This window comes from Salvelinus fontinalis, unplaced genomic scaffold, assembly GCF_029448725.1.
Source record: "Salvelinus fontinalis isolate EN_2023a unplaced genomic scaffold, ASM2944872v1 scaffold_0271, whole genome shotgun sequence".
NCBI classification, from domain to species: domain Eukaryota; kingdom Metazoa; phylum Chordata; class Actinopteri; order Salmoniformes; family Salmonidae; genus Salvelinus; species Salvelinus fontinalis.
The window spans coordinates 151,040-177,650 of NW_026600480.1; the positions used below are offsets into that span (position 1 = coordinate 151,040).

At 46.2% G+C, this 26,611-nt stretch overlaps 1 protein-coding gene across 1 annotated transcript in view; it reads left to right on the forward strand.

The window, feature by feature from the left end:
• The window catches only part of dock1 (dedicator of cytokinesis 1), a gene marked incomplete at its 5' end in the record, with an annotated part of 169,401 nt that extends 143,914 nt beyond the window's left edge, over positions 1 to 25,487 (forward strand). Inside the window, 3 exon segments of the mRNA XM_055913173.1 lie at positions 3,232 to 3,397; positions 18,279 to 18,427; positions 24,105 to 25,487. Of these exon segments, the coding sequence (XP_055769148.1) occupies positions 3,232 to 3,397; positions 18,279 to 18,427; positions 24,105 to 24,200 (411 nt within the window).
• Between the last annotated feature and the right edge of the window lie 1,124 nt (positions 25,488 to 26,611).

Sequence of the window (26,611 nt, forward strand, 5' to 3'; positions counted from 1 at the left end):
TTCCCCTCCCCCTGCCTCCCCCTCTTCTCTCCCTCCCTCCCTCTCTCCCTCCCCCCCTCTCCTCTCCTCATAATTATATCCCTCGGCTACTCTCCTCCCTCCCTCCTCTTCTCTTCAGTACAGCAGCAGAGCATCTAAGCCCTCTGCTCTGGCCCTTTGGGATGAAGCCACCAGTCGGTAATTCAATTAAGGAAATTATCAGAGTGTGGCCCCTAGATTCCCCTAGTGGCAGATCATCCCGCCAGTCGTCTGGCCCCTAGATTCCCCTGGTGGTAGATCAGCCAGCCAATCGTCTGGCCCCTAGATTCCCCTGGTGGCAGATCAGCCAGCCAGGCGTCTGGCCCCTAGATTCCCCTGGTGGCAGATCAGCCAGCCAGGCGTCTGGCCCCTAGATTCCCCTGGTGGCAGATCATCCAACCAGTCGTCTGGTCCCTAGATTCCCCTGGTGGCAGATCATCCAGCCAGCCAGTCGTCTGGCCCCTAGATTCCCCTGGTGGTAGAGCAGCCAGCCAATCGTCTGGCCCCTAGATTCCCCTGGTGGTAGAGTAGCCAGCCAGGCGTCTGGCCCCTAGATTCCCCTGGTGGCAGATCAGCCAGCCAGGCGTCTGGCCCCTAGATTCCCCTGGTGGCAGATCAGCCAGCCAGGCGTCTGGCCCCTAGATTCCCCTGGTGGCAGATCATCCAGCCAGTCGTCTGATCCCTAGATTCCCCTGGTGGCAGATCAGCCAGCCAGTCATCTGATCCCTAGATTCCCCTGGTGGCAGATCAGCCAGCCAGTCGTCTGATCCCTAGATTCTCCTGGTGGTAGATCAGCCAGCCAGTCGTCTGATCCCTAGATTCCCCTGGTGGTAGATCATCCAGCCAGCCAGTCGTCTGATCCCTAGATTCCCCTGGTGGTAGATCATCCAGCCAGCCAGTCGTCTGATCCCTAGATTCCCCTGGTGGCAGATCATCCAGCCAGCCAGTCGTCTGATCCCTAGATTCCCCTGGTGGTAGATCATCCAGCCAGCCAGTCGTCTGATCCCTAGATTCCCCTGGTGGCAGATCATCCATCCCGCCAGTCGTCTGGCCCCTAGATTCCCCTGGTGGTAGATCAGCCAGCCAGTCATCTGGCCCCTAGATTCCCCTGGTGGCAAATCATCCCGCCAGCCAGTCGTCTGGCCCCTAGATTCCCCTGGTGGCAGATCATCCAGCCAGCCAGTCGTCTGGCCCCTAGATTCCCCTGGTGGTAGATCAGCCAGCCAGTCGTCTGGCCCCTAGATTCCCCTGGTGGCAGATCAGCCAGCCAGTCGTCTGGCCCCTAGATTCCCCTGGTGGCAGATCAGCCAGCCAGTCGTCTGGCCCCTAGATTCCCCTGGTGGTAGATCATCCCGCCAGTCGTCTGGTTACTGATAGATCTTCTGCCTCGGGGCTTGAGAAGAGAGGAGAAAGGACTTTTTCATTGAACGTCATTGGCACAGGGAAGAGGCTAACAGCTGTACGTGACTGGATGTATTTCTACCAGAGGCGGGACGAAGCAGATACTGTCTCCGTTAAAAACATCCAGTCTAAGGTTCACCCTGTTGTTGACTGACTGAGTTTTACTGTGGGGTCGATTGACAAATGAACTTGTGAATCAACAGCTGATTGTCTATAATAGATTTAAATGTGGGAGCTCTTTAAAACTTCTTCACAATACAGATTGAAATTATACCCCACCATGTGAAACCAATATTGAGGCACTAACCACAAATAAGATGCAGTAAGCTGACAGTAAACGTGAGTTTCAATCTCGACCCAGCTTTAGAAATACAAATAGCCTCTCTACATATTTGCATGTTCAGAGAGAAATACGATGAGCCAATCCCGACGAGGATACGAAAGCAATTCTCACTGTAAATGGTATTTAATTGCTCTCTCCTTCGTTATTCTTCAGCTTAGGTCTTTCAGTGCAGTACATTCACTTGGTTTTCTATTGTGATGTAGTTTAGGTGGTTTTCTATTGTGATGTAGTTTAGATGGTTTTCTATTGTGATGTAGTTTAGATGGTTTTCTATTGTGATGTAGTTTAAATGGTGTTCTATTGTGATGTAGTTTAAATGGTGTTCTATTGTGATGTAGTGAGATGGTTTTCTATTGAGATGTAGTGAGATGTAGTTTAGATGGTTTTCTATTGTGATGTAGTGAGATGTAGTTTAGATGGTTTTCTATTGTGATGTAGTTTAGATGGTTTTCTATTGTGATGTAGTTTAGATGGTTTTCTATTGTGATGTAGTTTAGATGGTTTTCTATTGTGATGTTGTTTAGATGGTTTTCTATTGAGATGTAGTTTAGATGGTTTTCTATTGTGATGTAGTGAGATGTAGTTTAGATGGTTTTCTATTGTGATGTAGTTTAGATGGTGTTCTATTGTGATGTAGTTTAGATGGTTTTCTATTGTGATGTAGTTTAGATGGTTTTCTATTGTGATGTAGTTTAGATGGTTTTCTATTGTGATGTAGTTTAGATGGTTTTCTATTGTGATGTAGTTTAAATGGTTTTCTATTGTGATGTAGTGAGATGTGGTTTTCTATTGTGATGTAGTTTAGATGGTTTTCTATTGTGATGTAGTTTAGATGGTTTTCTATTGTGATGTAGTGAGATGGTTTTCTATTGTGATGTAGTGAGATGTAGTTTAGATGGTTTTCTATTGTGATGTAGTGAGATGTAGTTTAGATGGTTTTCTATTGTGATGTAGTGAGATATAGTTTAGATGGTTTTCTATTGTGATGTAGTTTAGATGGTTTTCTATTGAGATGTAGTTTAGATGGTTTTCTATTGAGATGTAGTTTAAATGGTTTTCTATTGAGATGTAGTTTAGATGGTTTTCTATTGAGATGTAGTTTAAATGGTTTTCTATTGTGATGTAGTTTAGATGGTCTGAGTTCTAATAAACAATAGGTTGGGTAGCAGCATGATGATGTTAGGTGGCATCTCTTTCTCTCTCTCTCTCTCTCTCTCTCTCTCTCTCTCTCTCTCTCTCTCTCTCTCTCTCTCTCTCTCCTCTCCCCTATCTCTCTCTCTCTCTCTCCTCTCCCCTATCTCTCTCTCTCTCTCTCTCTCTCTCTCTCTCCTGATTGATTGATTGCTTCCTGATCCTCTCCAGGCTTCATCAGATCCGCCTGCAGACCTCTTATGTCTTTTTTGATCGTACCATTTGATTTGATTTGATTCCAACAGGATATATGATACATCTCTTCTCTCTGTGTTCAGATCAGCCCACTGAGGCCTCAGAGACCAAAGAGTCAGGTGTTGAACCTGTTGAGTGGAGACCGCCGTCTCTCTGTGTCCCCCGGACCCCCCCAGCCCCAGTCCTCCCCGGGTCCCCCACCCATCACCCCCAGGAACAAACTGTCCTTCAGCCTGCTCGCCGTCTCCAGTGAGTACACGCATACATGGACACATACGCACACACACACACACACACACACACACACACACACACACACACACACACACACACACACACACACACACACACACACACTTGCCTTGCAGCTTCCTCCGCCGTGTTCTCTCACCCTGCTGGCTGAATGTCTCTTTCCCTGGGCTCTCTAGGGTCGTCTCTGTCTTCCCTGGTCTCTCTAGGGTCGTCTCTGTCTTCCCTGGGCTCTCTAGGGTCGTCTCTGTCTTCCCTGGTCTCTCTAGGGTCGTCTCTGTCTTCCCTGGGATCTCTAGGGTCGTCTCCGTCTTCCCTGGGCTCTCTAGGGTCGTCTCTGTCTTCCCTGGGCTCTCTAGGGTCGTCTCTGTCTTCCCTGGGCTCTCTAGGGTTGTCTCTGTCTTCCCTGGGCTCTCTAGGGTCGTCTCTGTCTTCCCTGGGCTCTCTAGGGTCGTATATGTCTTCCCTGGGCTCTCTAGGGTCGTATATGTATTCCCTGGGCTCTCTAGGGTCATCTCTGTCTTCCCTGGGCTCTCTAGGGTCGTCTCCGTCTTCCCTGGTCTCTCTAGGGTCGTCTCCGTCTTCCCTGGGCTCTCTAGGGTCGTCTCTGTCTTCCCTGGGATCTCTAGGGTCGTCTCTGTCTTGCCTGGGCTCTCTAGGGTCGTATATGTCTTCCCTGGGCTCTCTAGGGTCGTCTCTGTCTTCCCTGGGCTCTCTAGGGTCGTATATGTCTTCCCTGGGCTCTCTAGGGTCGTATATGTCTTCCCTGGTCTCTCTAGGGTCGTCTCTGTCTTCCCTGGGCTCTCTAGGGTCGTCTCTGTCTTCCCTGGTCTCTCTAGGGTCGTCTCTGTCTTCCCTGGTCTCTCTAGGGTCGTCTCTGTCTTCCCTGGTCTCTCTAGGGTCGTCTCTGTCTTCCCTGGGCTCTCTAGGGTCGTATATGTCTTCCCTGGTCTCTCTAGGGTCGCCTCTGTCTTCCCTGGGCTCTCTAGGGTCGTATATGTCTTCCCTGGTCTCTCTAGTGTCGTCTCTGTCTTCCCTGGGCTCTCTAGGGTCGTATATGTCTTCCCTGGGCTCTCTAGGGTCGTATATGTCTTCCCTGGTCTCTCTAGGGTCGTCTCTGTCTTCCCTGGTCTCTCTAGGGTCATCTCTGTCTTCCCTGGTCTCTCTAGGGTCGTCTCTGTCTTCCTTGGGCTCTCTAGGGTCGTCTCTGTCTTCCCTGGGTTCTCTAGGGTCGTATATGTCTTCCCTGGTCTCTCTAGGGTCGTATATGTCTTCCCTGGGTTCTCTAGGGTCGTCTCTGTCTTCCCTGGGCTCCCTAGGGTCGTCTCTGTCTTCCCTGGTCTCCCTAGGGTCGTCTCTGTCTTCCCTGGGCTCTCTAGGGTCGTCTCTGTCTTCCCTGGTCTCTCTAGGGTCGTCTCTGTCTTCCCTGGGCTCTCTAGGGTCGTATATGTCTTCTCTGGCCTCTCTAGGATCGTCTATATCTTCCCTGGCCTCTCTAGGATTGTCTATGTCTTCCCTGGCCTCTCTAGGATCGTCTATATCTTCCCTGTGATGTGTCATTGCATCATTGCGTCTTGCATCACTCCATCTCACAGAAACTACGTGGAGATAGATAGAGGGGGTAAAACTTGGTATAGACTGAAACTTACATTTACATTTACATTTAAGTCATTTAGCAGACGCTCTTATCCAGAGCGACTTACAAATTGGAAAGTTCATACATATTCATCCTGGTCCCCCCATGGGAATTGAACCCTGGTCCCCCCGTGGGAATTGAACCCACAACCCTGGCGTTGCAAGCGCCATGCTCTACCAACTGAGCCACACGGGACCAACTTGGTATAGATTGACACTTGGTATAGACTGAAACTTGGTATAGACTGAAACTTGGTATAGACTGACACTTGGAATAGACTGAAACTTGGAATAGATTGACACTTGGAATAGATTGACACTTGGTATAGACTGAAACTTGGTATAGACTGAAACTTGGTATAGACTGACACTTGGCATGACACAGAAGTCAAGGCCAATAAACTCATGGAGATGAACTCAAACTGGACCCTAAACTCATGGAGATGAACTCAAACTGGACCCTAAACTCATGGAGATGGAGGGACCCATAGGGAATGGCTCTTTCTTCCCAGACGGACGGCCCAGATCTATAATGATGAAACTGCTCACGGTCAAAGACAAGGAGGATTTTCTCAGGAGAGCCATGTGCCTGAAGGAACCCTAAATCTCATGAAGGTAACCTAAATCACCTGAAGGAAACCTGAATCACCTGAAGGAAACCTGAATCACCTGAAGGAAACCTGAATCACCTGAAGGAAACCTGAATCACCAGAAGGAAACCTGAATCACCTGAAGGAAACCTAAATCTCATGAAGAAAATCTGAATCTCCTGAAGGAAACCTACATCTCCTGAAGGAAACCTGAATCACCAGAAGGAAACCTGAATCACCTGAAGGAAACCTAAATCTCCGGAAGGAAACCTAAATCTCCTGAAGGAAACCTGAATCACCTGAAGGAAACCTAAATCACCTGAAGGAAACCTGAATCACCTGAAGGAAACCTGAATCACCTGAAGGAAACCTGAATCACCTGAAGGAAACCTGAATCACCTGAAGGAAACCTGAATCACCAGAAGATGGATGGATATCCCGGCGTCTACCTGGGATTGGATGCCTCTATCGGCCACTCGGTTCTGACGTTGGTAGTTTCATGGATATCCCGGCGTCTACCTGGGATTGGATGCCTCTATCGGCCACTCGGTTCTGACGTTGGTAGTTTCATGGATATCCCGGCGTCTACCTGGGATTGGATGCCTCTATCGGCCACTCGGTTCTGACGTTGGTAGTTTCATGGATATCCCGGCGTCTACCTGGGATTGGATGCCTCTATCGGCCACTCGGTTCTGACGTTGGTAGTTTCATGGATATCCCGGCGTCTACCTGGGATTGGATGCCTCTATCGGCCACTCGGTTCTGACGTTGGTAGTTTCATGGATATCCCGGCGTCTACCTGGGATTGGATGCCTCTATCGGCCACTCGGTTCTGACGTTGGTAGTTTCATGGATATCCCGGCGTCTACCTGGGATTGGATGCCTCTATCGGCCACCCGGTTCTGACGTTGGTAGTTTCATGGATATCCCGGCGTCTACCTGGGATTGGATGCCTCTATCGGCCACTCGGTTCTGACGTTGGTAGTTTCATGGATATCCCGGCGTCTACCTGGGATTGGATGCCTCTATCGGCCACTCGGTTCTGACGTTGGTAGTTTCATGGATATCCCGGCGTCTACCTGGGATTGGATGCCTCTATCGGCCACTCGGTTCTGACGTTGGTAGTTTCATGGATATCCCGGCGTCTACCTGGGATTGGATGCCTCTATCGGCCACTCGGTTCTGACGTTGGTAGTTTCATGGATATCCCGGCGTCTACCTGGGATTGGATGCCTCTATCGGCCACTCGGTTCTGACGTTGGTAGTTTCATGGATATCCCGGCGTCTACCTGGGATTGGATGCCTCTATCGGCCACTCGGTTCTGACGTTGGTAGTTTCATGGATATCCCGGCGTCTACCTGGGATTGGATGCCTCTATCGGCCACTCGGTTCTGACGTTGGTAGTTTCATGGATATCCCGGTGTCTACCTGGGATTGGATGCCTCTATCGGCCACTCGGTTCTGACGTTGGTAGTTTCATGGATATCCCGGCGTCTACCTGGGATTGGATGCCTCTATCGGCCACTCGGTTCTGACGTTGGTAGTTTCATGGATATCCCGGCGTCTACCTGGGATTGGATGCCTCTATCGGCCACTCGGTTCTGACGTTGGTAGTTTCATGGATATCCCGGCGTCTACCTGGGATTGGATGCCTCTATCGGCCACTCGGTTCTGACGTTGGTAGTTTCATGGATATCCCGGTGTCTACCTGGGATTGGATGCCTCTATCGGCCACTCGGTTCTGACGTTGGTAGTTTCATGGATATCCCGGCGTCTACCTGGGATTGGATGCCTCTATCGGCCACCCGGTTCTGACGTTGGTAGTTTCATGGATATCCCGGCGTCTACCTGGGATTGGATGCCTCTATCGGCCACTCGGTTCTGACGTTGGTAGTTTCATGGATATCCCGGCGTCTACCTGGGATTGGATGCCTCTATCGGCCACTCGGTTCTGACGTTGGTAGTTTCATGGATATCCCGGCGTCTACCTGGGATTGGATGCCTCTATCGGCCACTCGGTTCTGACGTTGGTAGTTTCATGGATATCCCGGTGTCTACCTGAGATTGGATGTATAAATGAAGATAAAAATGTGTTTTCTATCAGGTGATTACAACATAAACATATTTTAAAAAGGGAGAAGCACTCACTGACATCTGACTTGTTGAATCCTTTATACTGCAGCTGTGTCCCGTCATCTATACGCCCACAAGACGGACCAGTACACCTGCCTTATTGATTCTTTAAATAATATCGCTAAAACAGGTATTCTTTTAATGACGTTTCTGACCACTTTCCACTTCTCTTCGGCAACTGGAAAATGAACAGATGGGAATGATTAGTAGAATTAATACATGTAGAATATTTAACTAAAGTAATTATGATTCCCTTTTAAGATGTTGATTGATGATATTTATAGTCAGGCCGATTTTGGCGTCTGCTTGCCAGACTCACATCTTTTAATTCTGTATTTCACCACTGCTTTCCCTTCGTTAAGCCACGTACAAGATCACCTGAAGGGTTCTGGAAACCTTGGGGTTTTACAACCCGGTCTCAAAAAAAAACAGTAATAAAATACAAGAACAGTTGTTCAATCAAATCAAATCAAATGTATTTATATAGCCCTTCGTGCATCAGCTGATATCTCAAAGTGCTGTACAGAAACCCAGCCTAAAACATCCAAACATCAAGCAATAGAGGTGTAGAAGCACGGTGGCTAGGAAAAACTCCCTAGAAATGCCAAAACCTAGGAAGAAACCTAAAGAGGAACCAGGCTATGAGGGGTGGCCATTCAATCATCTGTTGACTAAGAAAAAAGGCCTCTACAATTCCCCCGTGTCAATGTCTTGTTGTAAATAAGACCTGATCCTGTAGAGTAAGGGTTAGTGGTGAGGGCTTTACCAGTCTAGTTTTCATAGTGGAGGGTTAGTGGTGAGGGTTTTACCAGTCTAGTTTTCATAGTGGAGGGTAAGGGTTAGGGGTGAGGGTTTTACCAGTCTAGTTCTCATAGTGGAGGGTAAGGGTTTTACCAGTCTAGTTTTCATAGTGGAGGGTAAGGGTTTTACCAGTCTAGTTTTCATAGTGGAGGGTAAGGGTTAGTGGTGAGGGTTTTACCAGTCTAGTTCTCATAGTGGAGGGTAAGGGTTTTACCAGTCTAGTTTTCATAGTGGAGGGTAAGGGTTAGGGGTGACGGTTTTACCAGTCTAGTTTTCATAGTGGAGGGTAAGGGTTAGTGGTGAGGGTTTTACCAGTCTAGTTCTCATAGTGGAGGGTAAGGGTTTTACCAGTCTAGTTTTCATAGTGGAGGGTAAGGGTTTTACCAGTCTAGTTTTCATAGTGGAGGGTAAGGGTTAGTGGTGAGGGTTTTACCAGTCTAGTTCTCATAGTGGAGGGTAAGGGTTTTACCAGTCTAGTTTTCATAGTGGAGGGTAAGGGTTAGTGGTGAGGGTTTTACCAGTCTAGTTCTCATAGTGGAGGGTAAGGGTTTTACCAGTCTAGTTCTCATAGTGGAGGGTAAGGGTTTTACCAGTCTAGTTTTCATAGTGGAGGGTAAGGGTTAATGGTTGAGGGTTTTACCAGTCTAGTTTACATAGTGGAGGGTAAGGGTTAGTGGCGAGGGTTTTACCAGTCTACTTTTTATAGTGGATTTTACCAATTTAACCTTTGTTATTCCTAATCTATATCAATGACCTTGCTGCTGTGTCTTCTACCGTACTTCCCCTTCTCTTTACTGATGATACCAATTAGATTGTATCACCAAAGCGTTTTGATTCACTCATTAATGAAACCAACTCAGGCATGGCCACATTTTCTAAACGATTCCAGATAAACAGATGATCTTTAAACGTTAATACATTCAACTTTATTATATTAAATTAAACCGAACAAGCCACATCCACTGGATTCCTCAGAGCTCTAATTGATGAAACGTTATCAAGGAAGGAACATATTCAATTTGTCTGCAGCAAAGTGATGACATCTGTTGGTATCATCAGATAGAGGAGTGGTTTGGTTCATCAGGTTTGATTCATCTGGTTTGGTTCATCTGGTTTGATTCATCTGGTTTGATTCATCTGGTTTGATTCATCTGGTTTGATTCATCTGGTTTGGTTCATCAGGTTTGATTCATCAGGTTTGATTCATCAGGTTTGATTCATCTGGTTTGATTCCTCTGGTTTGGTTCATAAGGTTTGATTCATCTGGTTTGGTTCATCAGGTTTGGTTCATCAGGTTTACTTCTCAACTCATCACTAGAGCTGCATTGACCCGTCTCTCATTTACTGTAATATTGTCTGGGCCAGAACATATGCCTCCTACCTACACAGATTACTCATCATACAAAAGAAATGTGCAAGACTAGACGCCACTAATAAACTGGCGCCATCGGCAGTTTAAGAAACTCAATATCTTGTCTATTGACGACGTTAACCTCTAACGCCTACCAAACCCGGATCCGGGAGCCCCCCCATCACAAAAGCTGACTAGCATAGCCTAGCCTAAAGCCACAGGGATATCATGTAATAAAATGTTCATGAAATCACAAGTCCAAGACACCAAATGAAAGATACAGATCTTGTGAATAAAGCCATCATTTCTGATTTTTTAAATGTTTTACAAGGAAGACAAAATATGTAAATCTATTAGCTAACCACGTTAGCAAAAGACAACTTTTTTTTTACTTCACCATTTTCTTACTGCATCAGTAGCTATCAGAAATTCGGCCAAATAAAGATTTAAAAAGCCACTAACCAAGAAACAACCTCATCAGATGACAGTCTGATAACATATTTATTGTATAGCATATGTTTTGTTAGAAAAATGTGCATATTTCAGGGATAAATCATAGTTTACCATTGCAGCCACCATCACAAATCGACTAGAATAACTACAGAGAGCAACGTGTATTACCTAATTACTCATCATAAAATATTTCTTAAAAATACACAGCGTACAGCAATTGAAAGACACAGATCTTGTGAATCCAGACAATATTTCAGATGTTCTAAGTGTTTTACAGCGAAAACACAATATAGCGTTATATTAGCTTAGCACAGTAGCAAACCAAACAACAGCATTGATTCCAGCCAAACATAGCGATAACGTATAAACCACCAAAACATATTAATTTTTTCACTAACCTTCTCAGAATTCTTCAGATGACAGTCCTGTAACATCATATTACACAATGCATATAGAGTTTGTTAGAAAATGTCCATATTTAGCGGCACAAATAGTGCTTATACAATGAGAAAAGTTGCCAAGCTCCCCAGAAAATTTCGGGCGCCATCTTGGAGAGTCACCTAGTCTAATCAATAAATAATCATAAACTTGACTAAAAAATACAGGGTGGACAGCATATGAAAGACAAAGTATTTCTTAATGCAATCGCTGAATTACATTTTTAAAATTAACCTTACTGCGCAATACAGGCTGCGATAACGCAATGCTATACTGCAAGAAATGGCGTCTCATGCATTTTACTTTTAACAACAGAACAATTAATTAACAGCATAAAGACTGCTTACTATTAGCTGAGCTTCAATCCGAATCTTGGGCCAGGTGTCCTTTCTTCAAAACAATCGTCTTTTGGCTGAAAGATGTCCTCTTGTCCAGTCGAATTAGCCGCTAAACGTTAGCCACCCACTGGAGAGGTGCCCAACAAATGGAAGCGCGTCACAAAGAAATCCCAGAAAATCGCTATAAACTGCTATAAGTCGGTTTAAATTAACTACCTTATGATGTCTTTAACACCTATAACGAATAAAAACATGACCGGAGATATAGAAATACTAAAACGAAAGTGTTTGCAGGACGCCATTCTGATGTCTTCATGCGCCAAGCGCACTGTTGAAAAGAACGGTACTTCCTGTTCCACGGTCTAATATAAGGTCCCAGATTGCGCAATCGACTCCATTCAAAGTCTCACCGCTTACTGACATCTAGAGGAAGGCGTATGCAGTGCATGTACCCTAATAGCTTCATGGGGACTTATAAACTGATCTCAGAACAGGGACCTGGATTTCTGAAATCTCGCTCCCTGACAGGAAAAGTGCTACAGAATGAGTTCTGTTTCACTCAGAGAAATAATTCAAACGGTTTTAGAAACTAGAGAGTGTTTTCTATCCAATAGTAATAATAATATGCATATTGTACGAGCAAGAATTGAGTACGAGGCAGTTTAATTTGGCCACTATTTTTTCCACTGGTGAAACAGCGCCCCCATATGTACGCCAATTATGTACTTTCATCAATACTCATATCTCCCAGACAGTTTACCTAAACCCTTCAATGGATTATTCCAAGTCCCAGACAGATTACCTAAACCCTTCAATGGATTCTTCCAAGTCCCAGTTTACCTAAACCCTTCAATGGATTCTTCCAGGTCCCAGTTTACCTAAACCCTTCAATGGATTCTCCAGGTCCCAGACAGTTTACCTAAACCCTTCAATGGATTCTTCCAGGTCCCAGACAGTTTACCTAAACCCTTCAATGGATTCTTCCAGATCCCAGACAGTTTACCTAAACCCTTCAATGGATTCCTCCAGGTTCCAGACAGTTGACCTAAACCCTTCAATGGATTCTTCCAGATCCCAGACAGTTTACCTAAACCCTTCAATGGATTCTTCAGGTTCCAGACAGTTTACCTAAACCCTTCAATGGATTCTTCCAGGTCCCAGTTTACCTAAACCCTTCAATGGATTCTTCCAGATCCCAGACAGTTTACCTAAACCCTTCAATGGATTCTTCCAGGTCCCAGACAGTTTACCTAAACCCTTCAATGGATTCTTCCAGGTCCCAGACAGTTTACCTAAACCCTTCAATGGATTCTTCCAGATCCCAGACAGTTTACCTAAACCCTTCAATGGATTCTTCAGGTCCCAGTTTACCTAAACCCTTCAATGGATTCTTCCAGGTCTCAGTTTACCTAAACCCTTCAATGGATTCTTCCAGGTCCCAGACAGTTTACCTAAACCCTTCAATGGATTCTTCCAGGTCCCAGTTTACCTAAACCCTTCAATGGATTCTTCCAGATCCCAGACAGTTTACCTAAACCCTTCAATGGATTCTTCAGGTCCCAGTTTACCTAAACCCTTCAATGGATTCTTCCAGGTCTCAGTTTACCTAAACCCTTCAATGGATTCTTCCAGGTCCCAGACAGTTTACCTAAACCCTTCAATGGATTCTTCCAGGTCCCAGACAGTTTACCTAAACCCTTCAATGGATTCTTCCAGATCCCAGACAGTTTACCTAAACCCTTCAATGGATTCTTCCAAGTCCCAGACAGTTTACCTAAACCCTTCAATGGATTCTTCCAGGTCCCAGACAGTTTACCTAAACCCTTCAATGGATTCTTCCAAGTCCCAGACAGTTTACCTAAACCCTTCAATGGATTCTTCCAGGTCCCAGACAGTTTACCTAAACCCTTCAATGGATTCTTCCAGGTCCCAGACAGTTTACCTAAACCCTTCAATGGATTCTTCCAGGTTCCAGACAGTTTACCTAAACCCTTCAATGGATTCTTCAGGTCCCAGTTTACCTAAACCCTTCAATGGATTCTTCCAGGTCCCAGTTTACCTAAACCCTTCAATGGATTCTTCCAGGTCCCAGACAGATTACCTAAACCCTTCAATGGATTCTTCCAGATCCCAGACAGTTTACCTAAACCCTTCAATGGATTCTTCCAGATCCCAGACAGTTTACCTAAACCCTTCAATGGATTCTTCCAGGTCCCAGTTTACCTAAACCCTTCAATGGATTCTTCCAAGTCCCAGTTTACCTAAACCCTTCAATGGATTCTTCCAGGTCCCAGTTTACCTAAACCCTTCAATGGATTCTTCCAGGTCCCAGACAGTTTACCTAAACCCTTCAATGGATTCTTCCAGGTCCCAGACAGATTACCTAAACCCTTCAATGGATTCTTCCAGATCCCAGACAGTTTACCTAAACCCTTCAATGGATTCTTCCAGATCCCAGACAGTTTACCTAAACCCTTCAATGGATTCTTCCAGGTCCCAGACAGTTTACCTAAACCCTTCAATGGATTCTTCCAGGTCCCAGTTTACCTAAACCCTTCAATGGATTCTTCCAGGTCCCAGACAGATTACCTAAACCCTTCAATGGATTCTTCCAGGTCCCAGTTTACCTAAACCCTTCAATGGATTCTTCCAGGTTCCAGACAGTTTACCTAAACCCTTCAATGGAATCTTCCAGGTCCCAGACAGTTTACCTAAACCTTCAATGGATTCTTCCAGGTCCCAGACAGTTTACCTAAACCCTTCAATGGATTCTTCCAGGTCCCAGTTTACCTAAACCCTTCAATGGATTCTTCCAGGTCCCAGTTTACCTAAACCCTTCAATGGATTCTTCCAAGTCCCAGTTTACCTAAACCCTTCAATGGATTCTTCCAAGTCCCAGTTTACCTAAACCCTTCAATGGATTCTTCCAAGTCCCAGACAGTTTACCTAAACCCTTCAATGGATTCTTCCAATTCCCAGTTTACCTAAACCCTTCAATGGATTCTTCCAGGTTAATTCTGAAATCCATCTATATAACACAATACACGATGATAACCTTCACCCTCCCCACTGCCATACCTCATATAGTCAATTCTCTATCAGATACAGGAGGTACCATACTCTGGAGCTATCATCTCCACAATGCCAAAACCTCATCATCCCTCAATTACTTCAAGCGAAGACTGGGGGTCAGCCTGATGAACCAAACTACTCAGTAATCTCCTCCATGAAGACTGGGGGTTAGCCTGATGAACCAGACTACTCAGTAATCTCCTCCATGAAGACTGGGGGTCAGCCTGATGAATCAAACTACCCAGTAATCTCCTCCATGAAGACTGGGGGTCAGCCTGATGAACCAAACTAATCAGTAATCTCCTCCATGAAGACTGGGGGTCAGACTGATGAACCAAACTACTCAGTAATCTCCTCCATGAAGACTGGTCAGCCTGATGAACCAAACTACTCAGTAATCTCCTCCATGAAGACTGGGGGTCAGCCTGATGAACCAAACTACTCAGTAATCTCCTCCATGAAGACTGGGGGTCAGCCTGATGAACCAAACTACTCAGTAATCTCCTTCACGAAGACTGGAGGTCAGCCTGATGAACCAAACTACTCAGTAATCTCCTCCATGAAGACTGGGGGTCAGCCTGATGAACCATCCTACTCAGTAATCTTCTCCATGAAGACTGGAGGTCAGCCTGATGAACCAAACTACTCAGTAATCTCCTCCATGAAGACTGGGGATCAACCTGATGAACCAAACTACTCAGTAATCTCCTCCATGAAGACTGGGGATCAGCCTGATGAACCAAACTACTCAGTAATCTCCTCCATGAAGACTGGGGGTCAGCCTGATGAACCAAACTACTCAGTAATCTCCTCCATGAAGACTGGGGGTCAGCCTGATGAACCAAACTACTCAGTAATCTCCTCCATGAAGACTGGGGGTCAGCCTGATGAACCAAACTACTCAGTAATCTCCTCCATGAAGACTGGGGGTCAGCCTGATGAACCAAACTACTCAGTAATCTCCTCCATGAAGACTGGGGGTCAGCCTGATGAACCAAACTACTCAGTAATCTCCTCCATGAAGACTGGAGGTCAGCCTGATGAACCAAACTACTCAGTAATCTCCTCCATGAAGACTGGGGGTCAGCCTGATGAACCAAACTACTCAGTAATCTCCATGAAGACTGGAGGTCAGCCTGATGAGCCAAACTACTCAGTAATCTCCATGAAGACTGGGGGTCAGCCTGATGAACCAAACTACTCAGTAATCTCCTCCATGAACACTGGAGGTCAGCCTGATGAACCAAACTACTCAGTAATCTCCTCCATGAAGACTGGGGGTCAGCCTGATGAACCAAACTACTCAGTAATCTCCTCCATGAACACTGGAGGTCAGCCTGATGAACCAAACTACTCAGTAATCTCCATGAAGACCGGAGGTCAGCCTGATGAACCAAACTACTCAGTAATCTCCTCCATGAAGACTGGGGATCAGCCTGATGAACCAAACTACTCAGTAATCTCCTCCATGAAGACCGGAGGTCAGCCTGATGAACCAAACTACTCAGTAATCTCCTCCATGAAGACCGGAGGTCAGCCTGATGAACCAAACTACTCAGTAATCTCCTCCATGAAGACTGGGGATCAGCCTGATGAACCAAACTACTCAGTAATCTCCTCCATGAAGACTGGGGGTCAGCCTGATGAACCAAACTACTCAGTAATCTCCTCCATGAAGACCGGAGGTCAGCCTGATGAACCAAACTACTCAGTAATCTCCTCCATGAAGACTGGGGGTCAGCCTGATGACTCAAACTACTCAGTAATCTCCTCCATGAAGACCGGACGTCAGCCTGATGAACCAAACTACTCAGTAATCTCCTCCATGAAGACCGGAGGTCAGCCTGATGAACCAAACTACCCAGTAATCTCCTCCATGAAGACCGGACGTCAGCCTGATGAACCAAACTACTCAGTAATCTCCTCCATGAAGACTGGAGGTCAGCCTGATGAACCAAACTCCTCAGTAATCTCCTCCATGAAGACTGGGGGTCAGTCTGATGAACCAAACTACTCAGTAATCTCCTCCATGAAGACTGGGGATCAGCCTGATGAACCAAACTACCCAGTAATCTCCTCCATGAAGACTGGGGGTCAGCCTGATGAACCAAACTACTCAGTAATCTCCTCCATGAAGACTGGGGGTCAGCCTGATGAACCAAACTACTCAGTAATCTCCTCCATGAAGACTGGAGGTCAGCCTGATGAACCAAACTACTCAGTAATCTCCTCCATGAAGACTGGGGGTCAGCCTGATGAACCAAACTACTCAGTAATCTCCTCCATGAAGACTGGGGGTCAGCCTGATGAACCAAACTACTCAGTAATCTCCTCCATGAAGACTGGGGGTCAGCCTGATGAACCAAACTACTCAGTAATCTCCTCCATGAAGACTGGGGGTCAGCCTGATGAACCAAACTACTCAGTAATCTCCTCCATGAAGACCGGACGTCAGCCTGATTAATCAAACTACTCAGTAATCTCCTCCATGAAGACTGGGGGTCAGCCTGATGAACCAAACTACTCAGTAATCTCCTCTATGAAGACTGGAGGTCAGCCTGATGAACCAAACTACTCAGTAATCTCCTACATGAAGACTGGGGGTCAGCCTGATGAACCAAACTACTCAGTACTCTCCTCCATGAAGACTGGGGGTCAGCCTGATGAACCAAACTACTCAGTAATCTCCTCCATGAAGACTGGAGGTCAGCCTGATGAACCAAACTACTCAGTAATCTCCTACATGAAGACTGGGGGTCAGCCTGATGAACCAAACTACTCAGTACTCTCCTCCATGAAGACTGGGGGTCAGCCTGATGAACCAAACTACTCAGTAATCTCCTACATGAAGACTGGGGGTCAGCCTGATGAACCAAACTACTCAGTAATCTCCTACATGAAGACTGGGGGTCAGCCTGATGAACCAAACTACTCAGTAATCTCCTACATGAAGACTGGGGGTCAGCCTGATGAACCAAACTACTCAGTACTCTCCTCCATGAAGACTGGGGGTCAGCCTGATGAACCAAACTACTCAGTAATCTCCTACATGAAGACTGGGGGTCAGCCTGATGAACCAAACTACTCAGTAATCTCCTCCATGAAGACTGGGGGTCAGCCTGATGAACCAAACTACTCAGTAATCTCCTTCACGAAGACTGGGGGTCAGCCTGATGAACCAAACTACTCAGTAATCTCCTCCATGTAGCCTAACTCTCTCACACACACACACATGCACACTCATTTAAACCAAACAAGTATGTATTTTTGGGTGATTACTGATCAGTTCATTTATACTTGTATAATTAGTATGTTTTGTTATGTGTTTGTTTTGTACTTGTGTATTGTATACCGTTTTATTCTGGTTTTCTATCAGCCTTTGGGTTTCCAACCACACCTGCAACCTGTTTTTGTTGTCTGTCACTTGTTTTGTTTGGTGTGAATAAATAAAGCTAGATTGACAGACAGACAGAGACAGACAGAGACAGACAGAGACAGACAGACATAGACAGACATAGACAGACAGAGACAGACAGACAGACGGGGAGGGTGTCTGTTAGATCTGGAGCTCTGACAGGATGTTCCACAGTGTGTTTCCCAACAAACCATCACAGTCATCATTCATGTGTTTCAGAGCATCTCTGGTTTTCACTGTTGTTGCTGTATGCATTCAGCTGTTTCCTTTGGTGATGAGTGGTGACCTCAGGAATAAAGATTGTCCTCTTTCTCTCTGTCTTTGTGTCTTTCTCTCTGTCTCTCTCTCTCTGTCTGTGTCTTTCTCTCTGTCTCTCTCTGTCTCTCTCTCTGTCTGTGTCTTTCTCTCTGTCTTTCTCTCTGTCTGTCTCTCTCTGTCTCTCTGTCTGTCTCTCTCTCTGTCTCTCTCTATGTCTGTGTCTTTCTCTCTGTCTCTCTCTCTCTGTCTCTCTCTCTGTCTGTGTCTTTCTCTCTGTCTTTCTGTCTGTCTGTCTGTCTCTCTGTCTCTCTGTCTGTCTCTCTCTGTCTGTCTCTCTCTCTGTCTCTCTCTTTGTCTCTCTGTCTGTCTCTCTCTCTGTCTGTCTCTCTCTCTCAGGTCTGGAGCTGAACGGGATGGGGGTTGATAAAGGGGAGACTCCTCCTCCTCTGCCCGTGAAGGGCATCTCTGCTGATTATGGGAACCTGCTAGGAGATAATCAAGACTTGACGAGTCCCTCCACCCCTCCCCTGACTCACCATCAAAGGGTAGGTTTTTAATGTGGGCTAAGAACAGCTCCTTAATGATGCCACGTCAATACTACGGTTAATGGAACAACAGCCCATCACCACCTGGGAGTGTGTGTGTGTGTGTGTGTGTGTGTGTGTGTGTGTGTGTGTGTGTGTGTGTGTGTGTGTGTGTGTGTGTGTGTGTGTGTGTGTGTGTGTGTGTGTGTGTGTGTGTGTGTGTGTGTGTGTGTGTGTGTGTGTGTGTGTGTGTGTGTGTGTGTGTGTGTGTGTGTGTGTGTGTGTGTGTGTGTGTGTGAGAGACAGTCCTCAGCAACACACTCCTCTCCTCCTCAACCCTGTCTGTCCTGGTGGCTACAGCCTGATGGTCCTCCTACCTTCAGAGTCAGGCTAGATTAGTCTCACTGGGAGGGGGAGACTTGGCAGTAAACTGGAGTCAGACTAGATTAGTCTCACTGGGACGGGGAGACTTGGCAGTAAACTGGAGTCAGACTAGATTAGTCTCACTGGGAGGGGGAGACTTGGCAGTAAACTGGAGTCAGGCTAGATTAGTCTCACTGGGAGGGGGAGACTTGGCAGTAAACTGGAGTCAGACTAGATTAGTCTCACGGTGAGGGGAAGACTTGGCAGTAAACTGGAGTCAGGTTAGATTAGTCTCACTGGGAGGGGAGACTTGGCAGTAAACTGGAGTCAGACTAGATTAGTCTCACTGGGAGGGGGAGACTTGGCAGTAAACTGGAGTCAGGCTAGATTAGTCTCACTGGGAGGGGGGAGACTTGGCAGTAAACTGGAGTCAGGTTAGATTAGTCTCACTGTGAGGGGGAGGGGGGAGACTTGGCAGTAAACTGGAGTCAGGCTAGATTAGTCTCACTGGGAGGGGGAGACTTGGCAGTAAACTGGAGTCAGGCTAGATTAGTCTCACTGGGAGGGGGAGACTTGGCAGTGAACTGGAGTCAGACTAAATTAGTCTCACGGTGAGGGGGAGACATGGCAGTAAACTGGAGTCAGGCTAGATTAGTCTCACTGGGACGGGGAGACTTGGCAGTAAACTGGAGTCAGGCTAGATTAGTCTCACTGGGAGGGGGGAGACTTGGCAGTAAACTGGAGTCAGGCTAGATTAGACTCACTGGGAGGGGGAGACTTGGCAGTAAACTGGAGTCAGACTAGATGAGTCTCACTGGGAGGGGGAGACTTGGCAGTAAACTGGAGTCAGACTAGATTAGTGGGGGAGGGGGAGACTTGACAGTAAACTGGAGTCAGGCTAGATTAGTCTCACTGGGAGGGGGAGACTTGGCAGTAAACTGGAGTCAGGCTAGATTAGTCTCACTGGGAGGGGGAGACTTGGCAGTAAACTGGAGTCAGACTAGATTAGTGGGGGAGGGGGAGACTTGGCAGTAAACTGGAGTCAGGCTAGATTAGTCTCACTGGGAGGGGGAGACTTGGCAGTAAACTGGAGTCAGACTAGATTAGTCTCACTGGGAGGGGGGAGACTTGGCAGTAAACTGGAGTCAGGCTAGATTAGTCTCACTGGGAGGGGAAGACTTGGCAGTAAACTGGAGTCAGGCTAGATTAGTCTCACTGGGAGGGGGAGACTTGGCAGTAAACTGGAGTCAGGCTAGATTAGTCTCACTGGGAGGGGGGAGACTTGGCAGTAAACTGGAGTCAGGCTAGATTAGTCTCACTGGGAGGGGGAGACTTGGCAGTAAACTGGAGTCAGGCTAGATTAGTCTCACTGGGAGGGGGAGACTTGGCAGTAAACTGGAGTCAGGCTAGATTAGTCTCACTGGGAGGGGGAGACTTGGCAGTAAACTGGAGTCAGGCTAGATTAGTCTCACTGGGAGGGGGGAGACTTGGCAGTAAACTGGAGTCAGGCTAGATTAGTCTCACTGGGAGGGGGAGACTTGGCAGTAAACTGGAGTCAGGCTAGATTAGTCTCACTGGGAGGGGGAGACTTGGCAGTAAACTGGAGTCAGGCTAGATTAGTGGGGGAGGGACAGGCAGTAAACTGGAGTGAGACTAGATTAGTGGGGGAGACTTGGCAGTAAACTGGAGTCAGGCTAGATTAGTGGGGGAGGGACAGGCAGTAAACTGGAGTCAGACTAGATTAGTGGGGGAGACTTGGCAGTAAACTGGAGTCAGGCTAGATGAGTCACTGGGAGGGGAAGACTTGGCAGTAAACTGGAGTCAGGTTAGATGAGTCTCACTGGGAGGGGAAGACTTGGCAGTAAACTGGAGTCAGGTGAGATTAGTCTCACAGGGAGGGGGAGACTTGGCAGTAAACTGGAGTCAGACTAGATTAGTCTCACTGGGAGGGGGGAGACTTGGCAGTAAACTGGAGTCAGACTAGATTAGTCTCACTGGGAGGGGGAGACTTGGCAGTAAACTGGAGTCAGGCTAGATTAGTCTCACTGGGAGAGGGAGACTTGGCAGTAAACTGGAGTCAGGCTAGATTAGTCTCACTGGGAGGGGGAGACTTGGCAGTAAACTGGAGTCAGGCTAGATTAGTCTCACTGGGAGGGGGAGACTTGGCAGTAAACTGGAGTCAGGTTAGATTAGTCTCACTGTGAGGGGGAGGGGGGAGACTTGGCAGTAAACTGGAGTTAGACTAGATTAGTCTCACTGGGAGGGGGGAGACTTGGCAGTAAACTGGAGTCAGGCTAGATTAGTCTCACTGGGAGGGGGAGACTTGGCAGTAAACTGGAGTCAGGTTAGATTAGTCTCACTGGGAAGGGGAGACTTGGCAGTAAACTGGAGTCAGACTAGATTAGTGGGGGAGGGGGAGACTTGGCAGTAAACTGGAGTCAGACTAGATTATTGGGGGAGGGGGAGACTTGGCAGTAAACTGGAGTCAGGCTAGATTAGTCTCACTGGGAGGGGGAGACTTGGCAGTAAACTGGAGTCAGGCTAGATTAGTCTCACTGGGAGGGGAAGACTTGGCAGTAAACTGGAGTCAGGCTAGATTAGTCTCACTGGGAGGGGGAGACTTGGCAGTAAACTGGAGTCAGGCTAGATTAGTTTCACTGGGAGGGGAAGACTTGGCAGTAAACTGGAGTCAGACTAGATTAGTCTCACTGGGAGGGGGAGACTTGGCAGTAAACTGGAGTCAGGCTAGATTAGTCTCACTGGGAGGGGGAGACTTGGCAGTAAACTGGAGTCAGGCTAGATTAGTCTCACTGGGAGGGGGAGACTTGGCAGTAAACTGGAGTCAGACTAGATTAGTCTCACTGGGAGGGGAAGACTTGGCAGTAAACTGGAGTCAGACTAGATTAGTCTCACTGGGAGGGGGGAGACTTGGCAGTAAACTGGAGTCAGGCTAGATTAGTCTCACTGGGAGGGGAAGACTTGGCAGTAAACTGGAGTCAGGCTAGATTAGTCTCACTGGGAGGGGGAGACTTGGCAGTAAACTGGAGTCAGGCTAGATTAGTCTCACTGGGAGGGGGAGACTTGGCAGTAAACTGGAGTCAGGTTAGATTAGTCTCACTGGGAGGGGGAGACATGGCAGTAAACTGGAGTCAGACTAGATTAGTCTCACTGGGAGGGGTGGGGACTTGGCAGTAAACTGGAGCCAGGCTAGATTAGTGGGGAAGGGACAGGCAGTAAACAGGAGTCAGACTAGATTAGTGGGGAGGGACAGGCAGTAAACTGGAGTCAGACTAGATTAGTGTGGGAGGGACAGGCAGTAAACTGAAGTCAGACTAGATTAGTGGGGGAGGGTCAGGCAGTAAACTGGAGTCAGACTAGATTAGTGTGGGAGGGACAGGCAGTAAACTGGAGTCAGACTAGATTAGTGGGGGAGGGACAGGCTGTAAACTGAAGTCAGACTAGATTAGTGGGGGAGGGACAGGCAGTAAACTGGAGTCAGACTAGATTAGTGGGGGAGGGACAGGCAGTAAACTGGAGTCAGACCAGATTTGTGGAGGAGGGTGAGGCAGTAAACTGGAGTCAGACCAGATTAGTGGGGGAGGGGGAGGCAGTAAACTGGAGTCAGACCAGATTAGTGGGGGAGGGGGAGGCAGTAAACTGGAGTCAGACCAGATTAGTGGGGGAGGGGGAGGCAGTAAACTGGAGTCAGACCAGATTAGTGGGGGAAGGATATTCCAAACAGATTTTCCCAGCTAGTGACAGAGTGTTCGACTCCAAGTCCTTGACTGCTGGTGTCATTGAGTCTAGTGTCATTGTGAATACCTCACTGTTGCGTAAGTTTCAAAAATTCAGGTGTGCTTTTTACAGTGTTTTGTTTATTTTCAGTCACTGCCTTGGACCCGACAGGTGTTGAACGCTGGAATTAATTAGATGAGTCATGACTGAGTAAAAAACACTGGAATTAACTTGGATTGGAGTTTCACTCAAAGTGCTTGAATCATCCGCCTCAATCCTCGAAGGCTAAATTCTTTCGAAAGGAGATTTCCTGCTGAAATATTATTTGTAACTAATTAATTATGTTGAAGATGAATTCCTGGGGAGGTTCAGTTCTGAGTATTGATTTATACATCTAGAGCCTATTACAGAATCTCAAATCAAATGTTATTGGTCACATACACATGGTTAGCAGATGTTATTGGTCACATACACATGGTTAGCAGATGTTATTGGTCACATACACAGGGTTAGCAGATGTTATTGGTCACATACACATGGTTAGCAGATGTTATTGGTCACATGGTTAGCAGATGTTATTGGTCACATACACATGGTTAGCAGATGTTATTGGTCACATACACATGGTTAGCATATGTTATTGGTCACATACACAGGGTTAGCAGATGTTATTGGTCACATGGTTAGCAGATGTTATTGGTCACATACACATGGTTAGCAGATGATATTGGTCACATACACATGGTTAGCAGATGTCATTGGTCACATACACATGGTTAGCAGATGTTATTGGTCACATACACACGGTTAGCAGATGTTATTGGTCACATACACATGGTTAGCAGATGTTATTGGTCACATGTACATGGTTAGCAGATGTTATTGGTCACATGTACATGGTTAGCAGATGTTATTGGTCACATACACATGGTTAGCAGATGTCATTGGTCACATACACATGGTTAGCAGATGTTATTGGTCACATACACATGGTTAGCAGATGTTATTGGTCACATGTACATGGTTAGCAGATGTTATTGGTCACATACACACGGTTAGCAGATGTTAATGCGAGTGTGGTGAAATGCTTGTGCTTCTAGTTCCGAACCGTGCAGTAATATCTAACAAGTAATCTAACAAATTCACAACAACTACCTTATACACACTAGTGTAAAGGAATGAATAAGAATATGTACATATAAATATATGGATGAGTGATGGTACAGAACGGCATAGGCAAGATGCAGTAGACGGTATAGAGTACAGTATATACATATGAGATGAGTAACGTAGAGTATGTAAACATGATATAAAGTGGCATTGTTTAAGGTGGCTAGTGATACATTTATGACATCAATTTTTCCCATTATTAAAGTGGCTGGAGATTTGAGTCAGTATGTTGGCAGCAGAATCTCAGGAATCTTTTAACCGCTGAGTTGTGAGATGCCCTGCTTCGTTTCCAGGATACAGATCATCGTCTTCCTTTAATCTACTTGAAGCATCCGGGTATAAAGCTTCACAACGTGTCATAAGGAATGTATGAGCCTTTAATAATGTCTCGTAAACGTGGCTTAATATTTCTGTATTCTCTTTCTAACAGCATCTGCCGCCTCCTCTTCCCAGCAAGACCCCCCCTCCCCCTCCCCCGAAGACCACCAGGAAACAAGCCTCCATCGATTCAGGAATTGTACAATAAACAATGACATTAAGACACCCGATTTATAAAAAAAACAAGGTTCTTTCCCCTCTGCAATCTCTCTTCCCCCCCATCGCCCACCCTCGCCTCCCCCCCGTCCTCCCCGTCCCTGCTCAACACAAGGATGCATTCCAAAATGGCGACCTATTACCAGTAGTTCACTACTTTGGACTACTTTTGACCATAGGGCTCTGGTCAAACGTAGGGCACTATATAGTGAAGAGGGTGCCATTAGGGGGAAACAGCAACAGTCTGACCAGGAGTGGAAGAAGAGTTTCTCACTCAGGTAACACTCCTTATTGAGCCATTCATTTTGACTGTGTCCCAAACGGCACCCTATTCCCTATATAGTGCACTACTTTTGACCACGGCCGATTAAGGCTCTGGTAAATAGTAGTTCACTACGTAGGGAATATGGGGGTGCCGTTTGGTGCAGAGACTCATTGATTCTTTCATCTTTGCCTCTAGTGTGATGATGCGGTTTACTTTACCATAGGTAGATGGGTGAATCAGTTTCACATGATTACTGGTCACTGAATTCATTGATGCTGTTTACCATCTATGACTCCATTCTCCACTTGATATACCACTTAGTTCAGGCCTTTGTAAATGCTATGAGATCGTGTTCCACCTATAGAATTAGAATGAGTGAAATGGATTTAGAATCAGAACCAGGTGAGTGAACCGTTCTCTGGTTCTGTCTTTTACACTTTGACCAATAGACAGGCTGGTGAGTGACGAGCAGCATTCTGACCCCGCCCACCTGCTCTTAGTCGCTGGGAGCACATAGTAACAGAAAACAGGCTTTTTATTCCCTAGTTTATCTTTTGTATGCATAGTTACAGAAAACATCATTTTATTCCCTAGTTTATCTTTTGTATGCATAGTTACAGAAAACATCATTTTATTCAGTGGTTTATCTTTTTCTATCCATATTCCCGCTTTGTACAGAGGTTTGTATATAGAATTTTATTTTCATTTCATTTTTTATGTGGAATTTATCATGACTTTTTTGTATTAACATTGCATTAGATAAACAGGTTTTCATTTATATACCCCCCAAAAAGTTTTTTAAAGATTTTAAATGACAGGGACTGTAAAGAATTGGTATGTGAGAATCTGCCTATCATTGATTCTATTGGTAAGGTTTGTGTTTTCTTTGGAGTGAACACAACTAACTCCCTCCTTCATCATACATTGTCATTGTATAGGATTTTTAATGCTGTAACATTGACTGTTTCCAATTCACTACTGACTTCTGAATAAACGTTCAACTGTATGTTTCAACTGCCTCTTTGTTTTTCCCCTCGTTGCTCTTCAGCTTCACGAAACAAAATACTAAATGTATCTTTAAACGAAGTCTGTTTCCGTCTGTGTTGTTGACTTTGATTAAAGGATGTATAGCAACTAGCTGGCTTTCACTGACAGCAATCACAACTCTACACAGTCTCTTACGGTAAGGCAATGCTGGGTTATTCAGGTGAACTCTTCACAGTCTCTTACGGTAAGGCAATGCAGGGTTATCAAGGTGAAGTCTACACAGTCTCTTACGGTAAGGCAATGCAGGGTTATCAAGGTGAACTCTACACAGTCTCTTATGGTAAGGCAATGCAGGGTTATCAAGGTGACGTCTACACAGTCTCTTACGGTAAGGCAATGCTGGGTTATTCAGGTGAACTCTACACAGTCTCTTACGGTAAGGTAATGCAGGGTTATTCAGGTGAACTCTACACAGTCTCTTACGGTAAAGCAATGCAGGGTTATCAAGGTGAACTCTACACAGTCTCTTACGGTAAGACAATGCAGGGTTATCAAGGTGAACTCTACACAGTCTCTTATGGTAAGGCAATGTAGGGTTATCAAGGTGACGCCTGTACAGTCTCTTACGGTAAGGCAATGCAGGGTTATCAAGGTGACGCCTGTACAGTCTCTTACGGTAAGGCAATGCAGGGTTATCAAGGTGACGCCTGTACAGTCTCTTACGGTAAGGTAATGCAGGGTTATCAAGGTGACGCCTGTACAGTCTCTTACGGTAAGGTAATGCAGGGTTATCAAGGTGACGCCTGTACAGTCTCTTACGGTAAGGTAATGCAGGGTTATCACGGTGACGCCTGTACAGTCTCTTACGGTAATGTTATACAGCGTTATCAAGGTGTACTCTGTACAGTCTCTTACGGTAATATTATACAGCAGGGATGTCAAACTCATTTTGCCCCAGGGGCCGATTTCATCTTCAACGAGTTCCGGAGGACCGCACTGAAATTAGATTTTATTTTATCAAAATTTGCAAAAAAGTAGTCCTCTATCCATCTTTTGGGGAATTTTCTATGCTCCCTGACTGTCTAGTCAAGAAACCGTATGAATGTAGATACATTGTAATTAGTAATTATTAGCCTGCTGGACAGTCAATA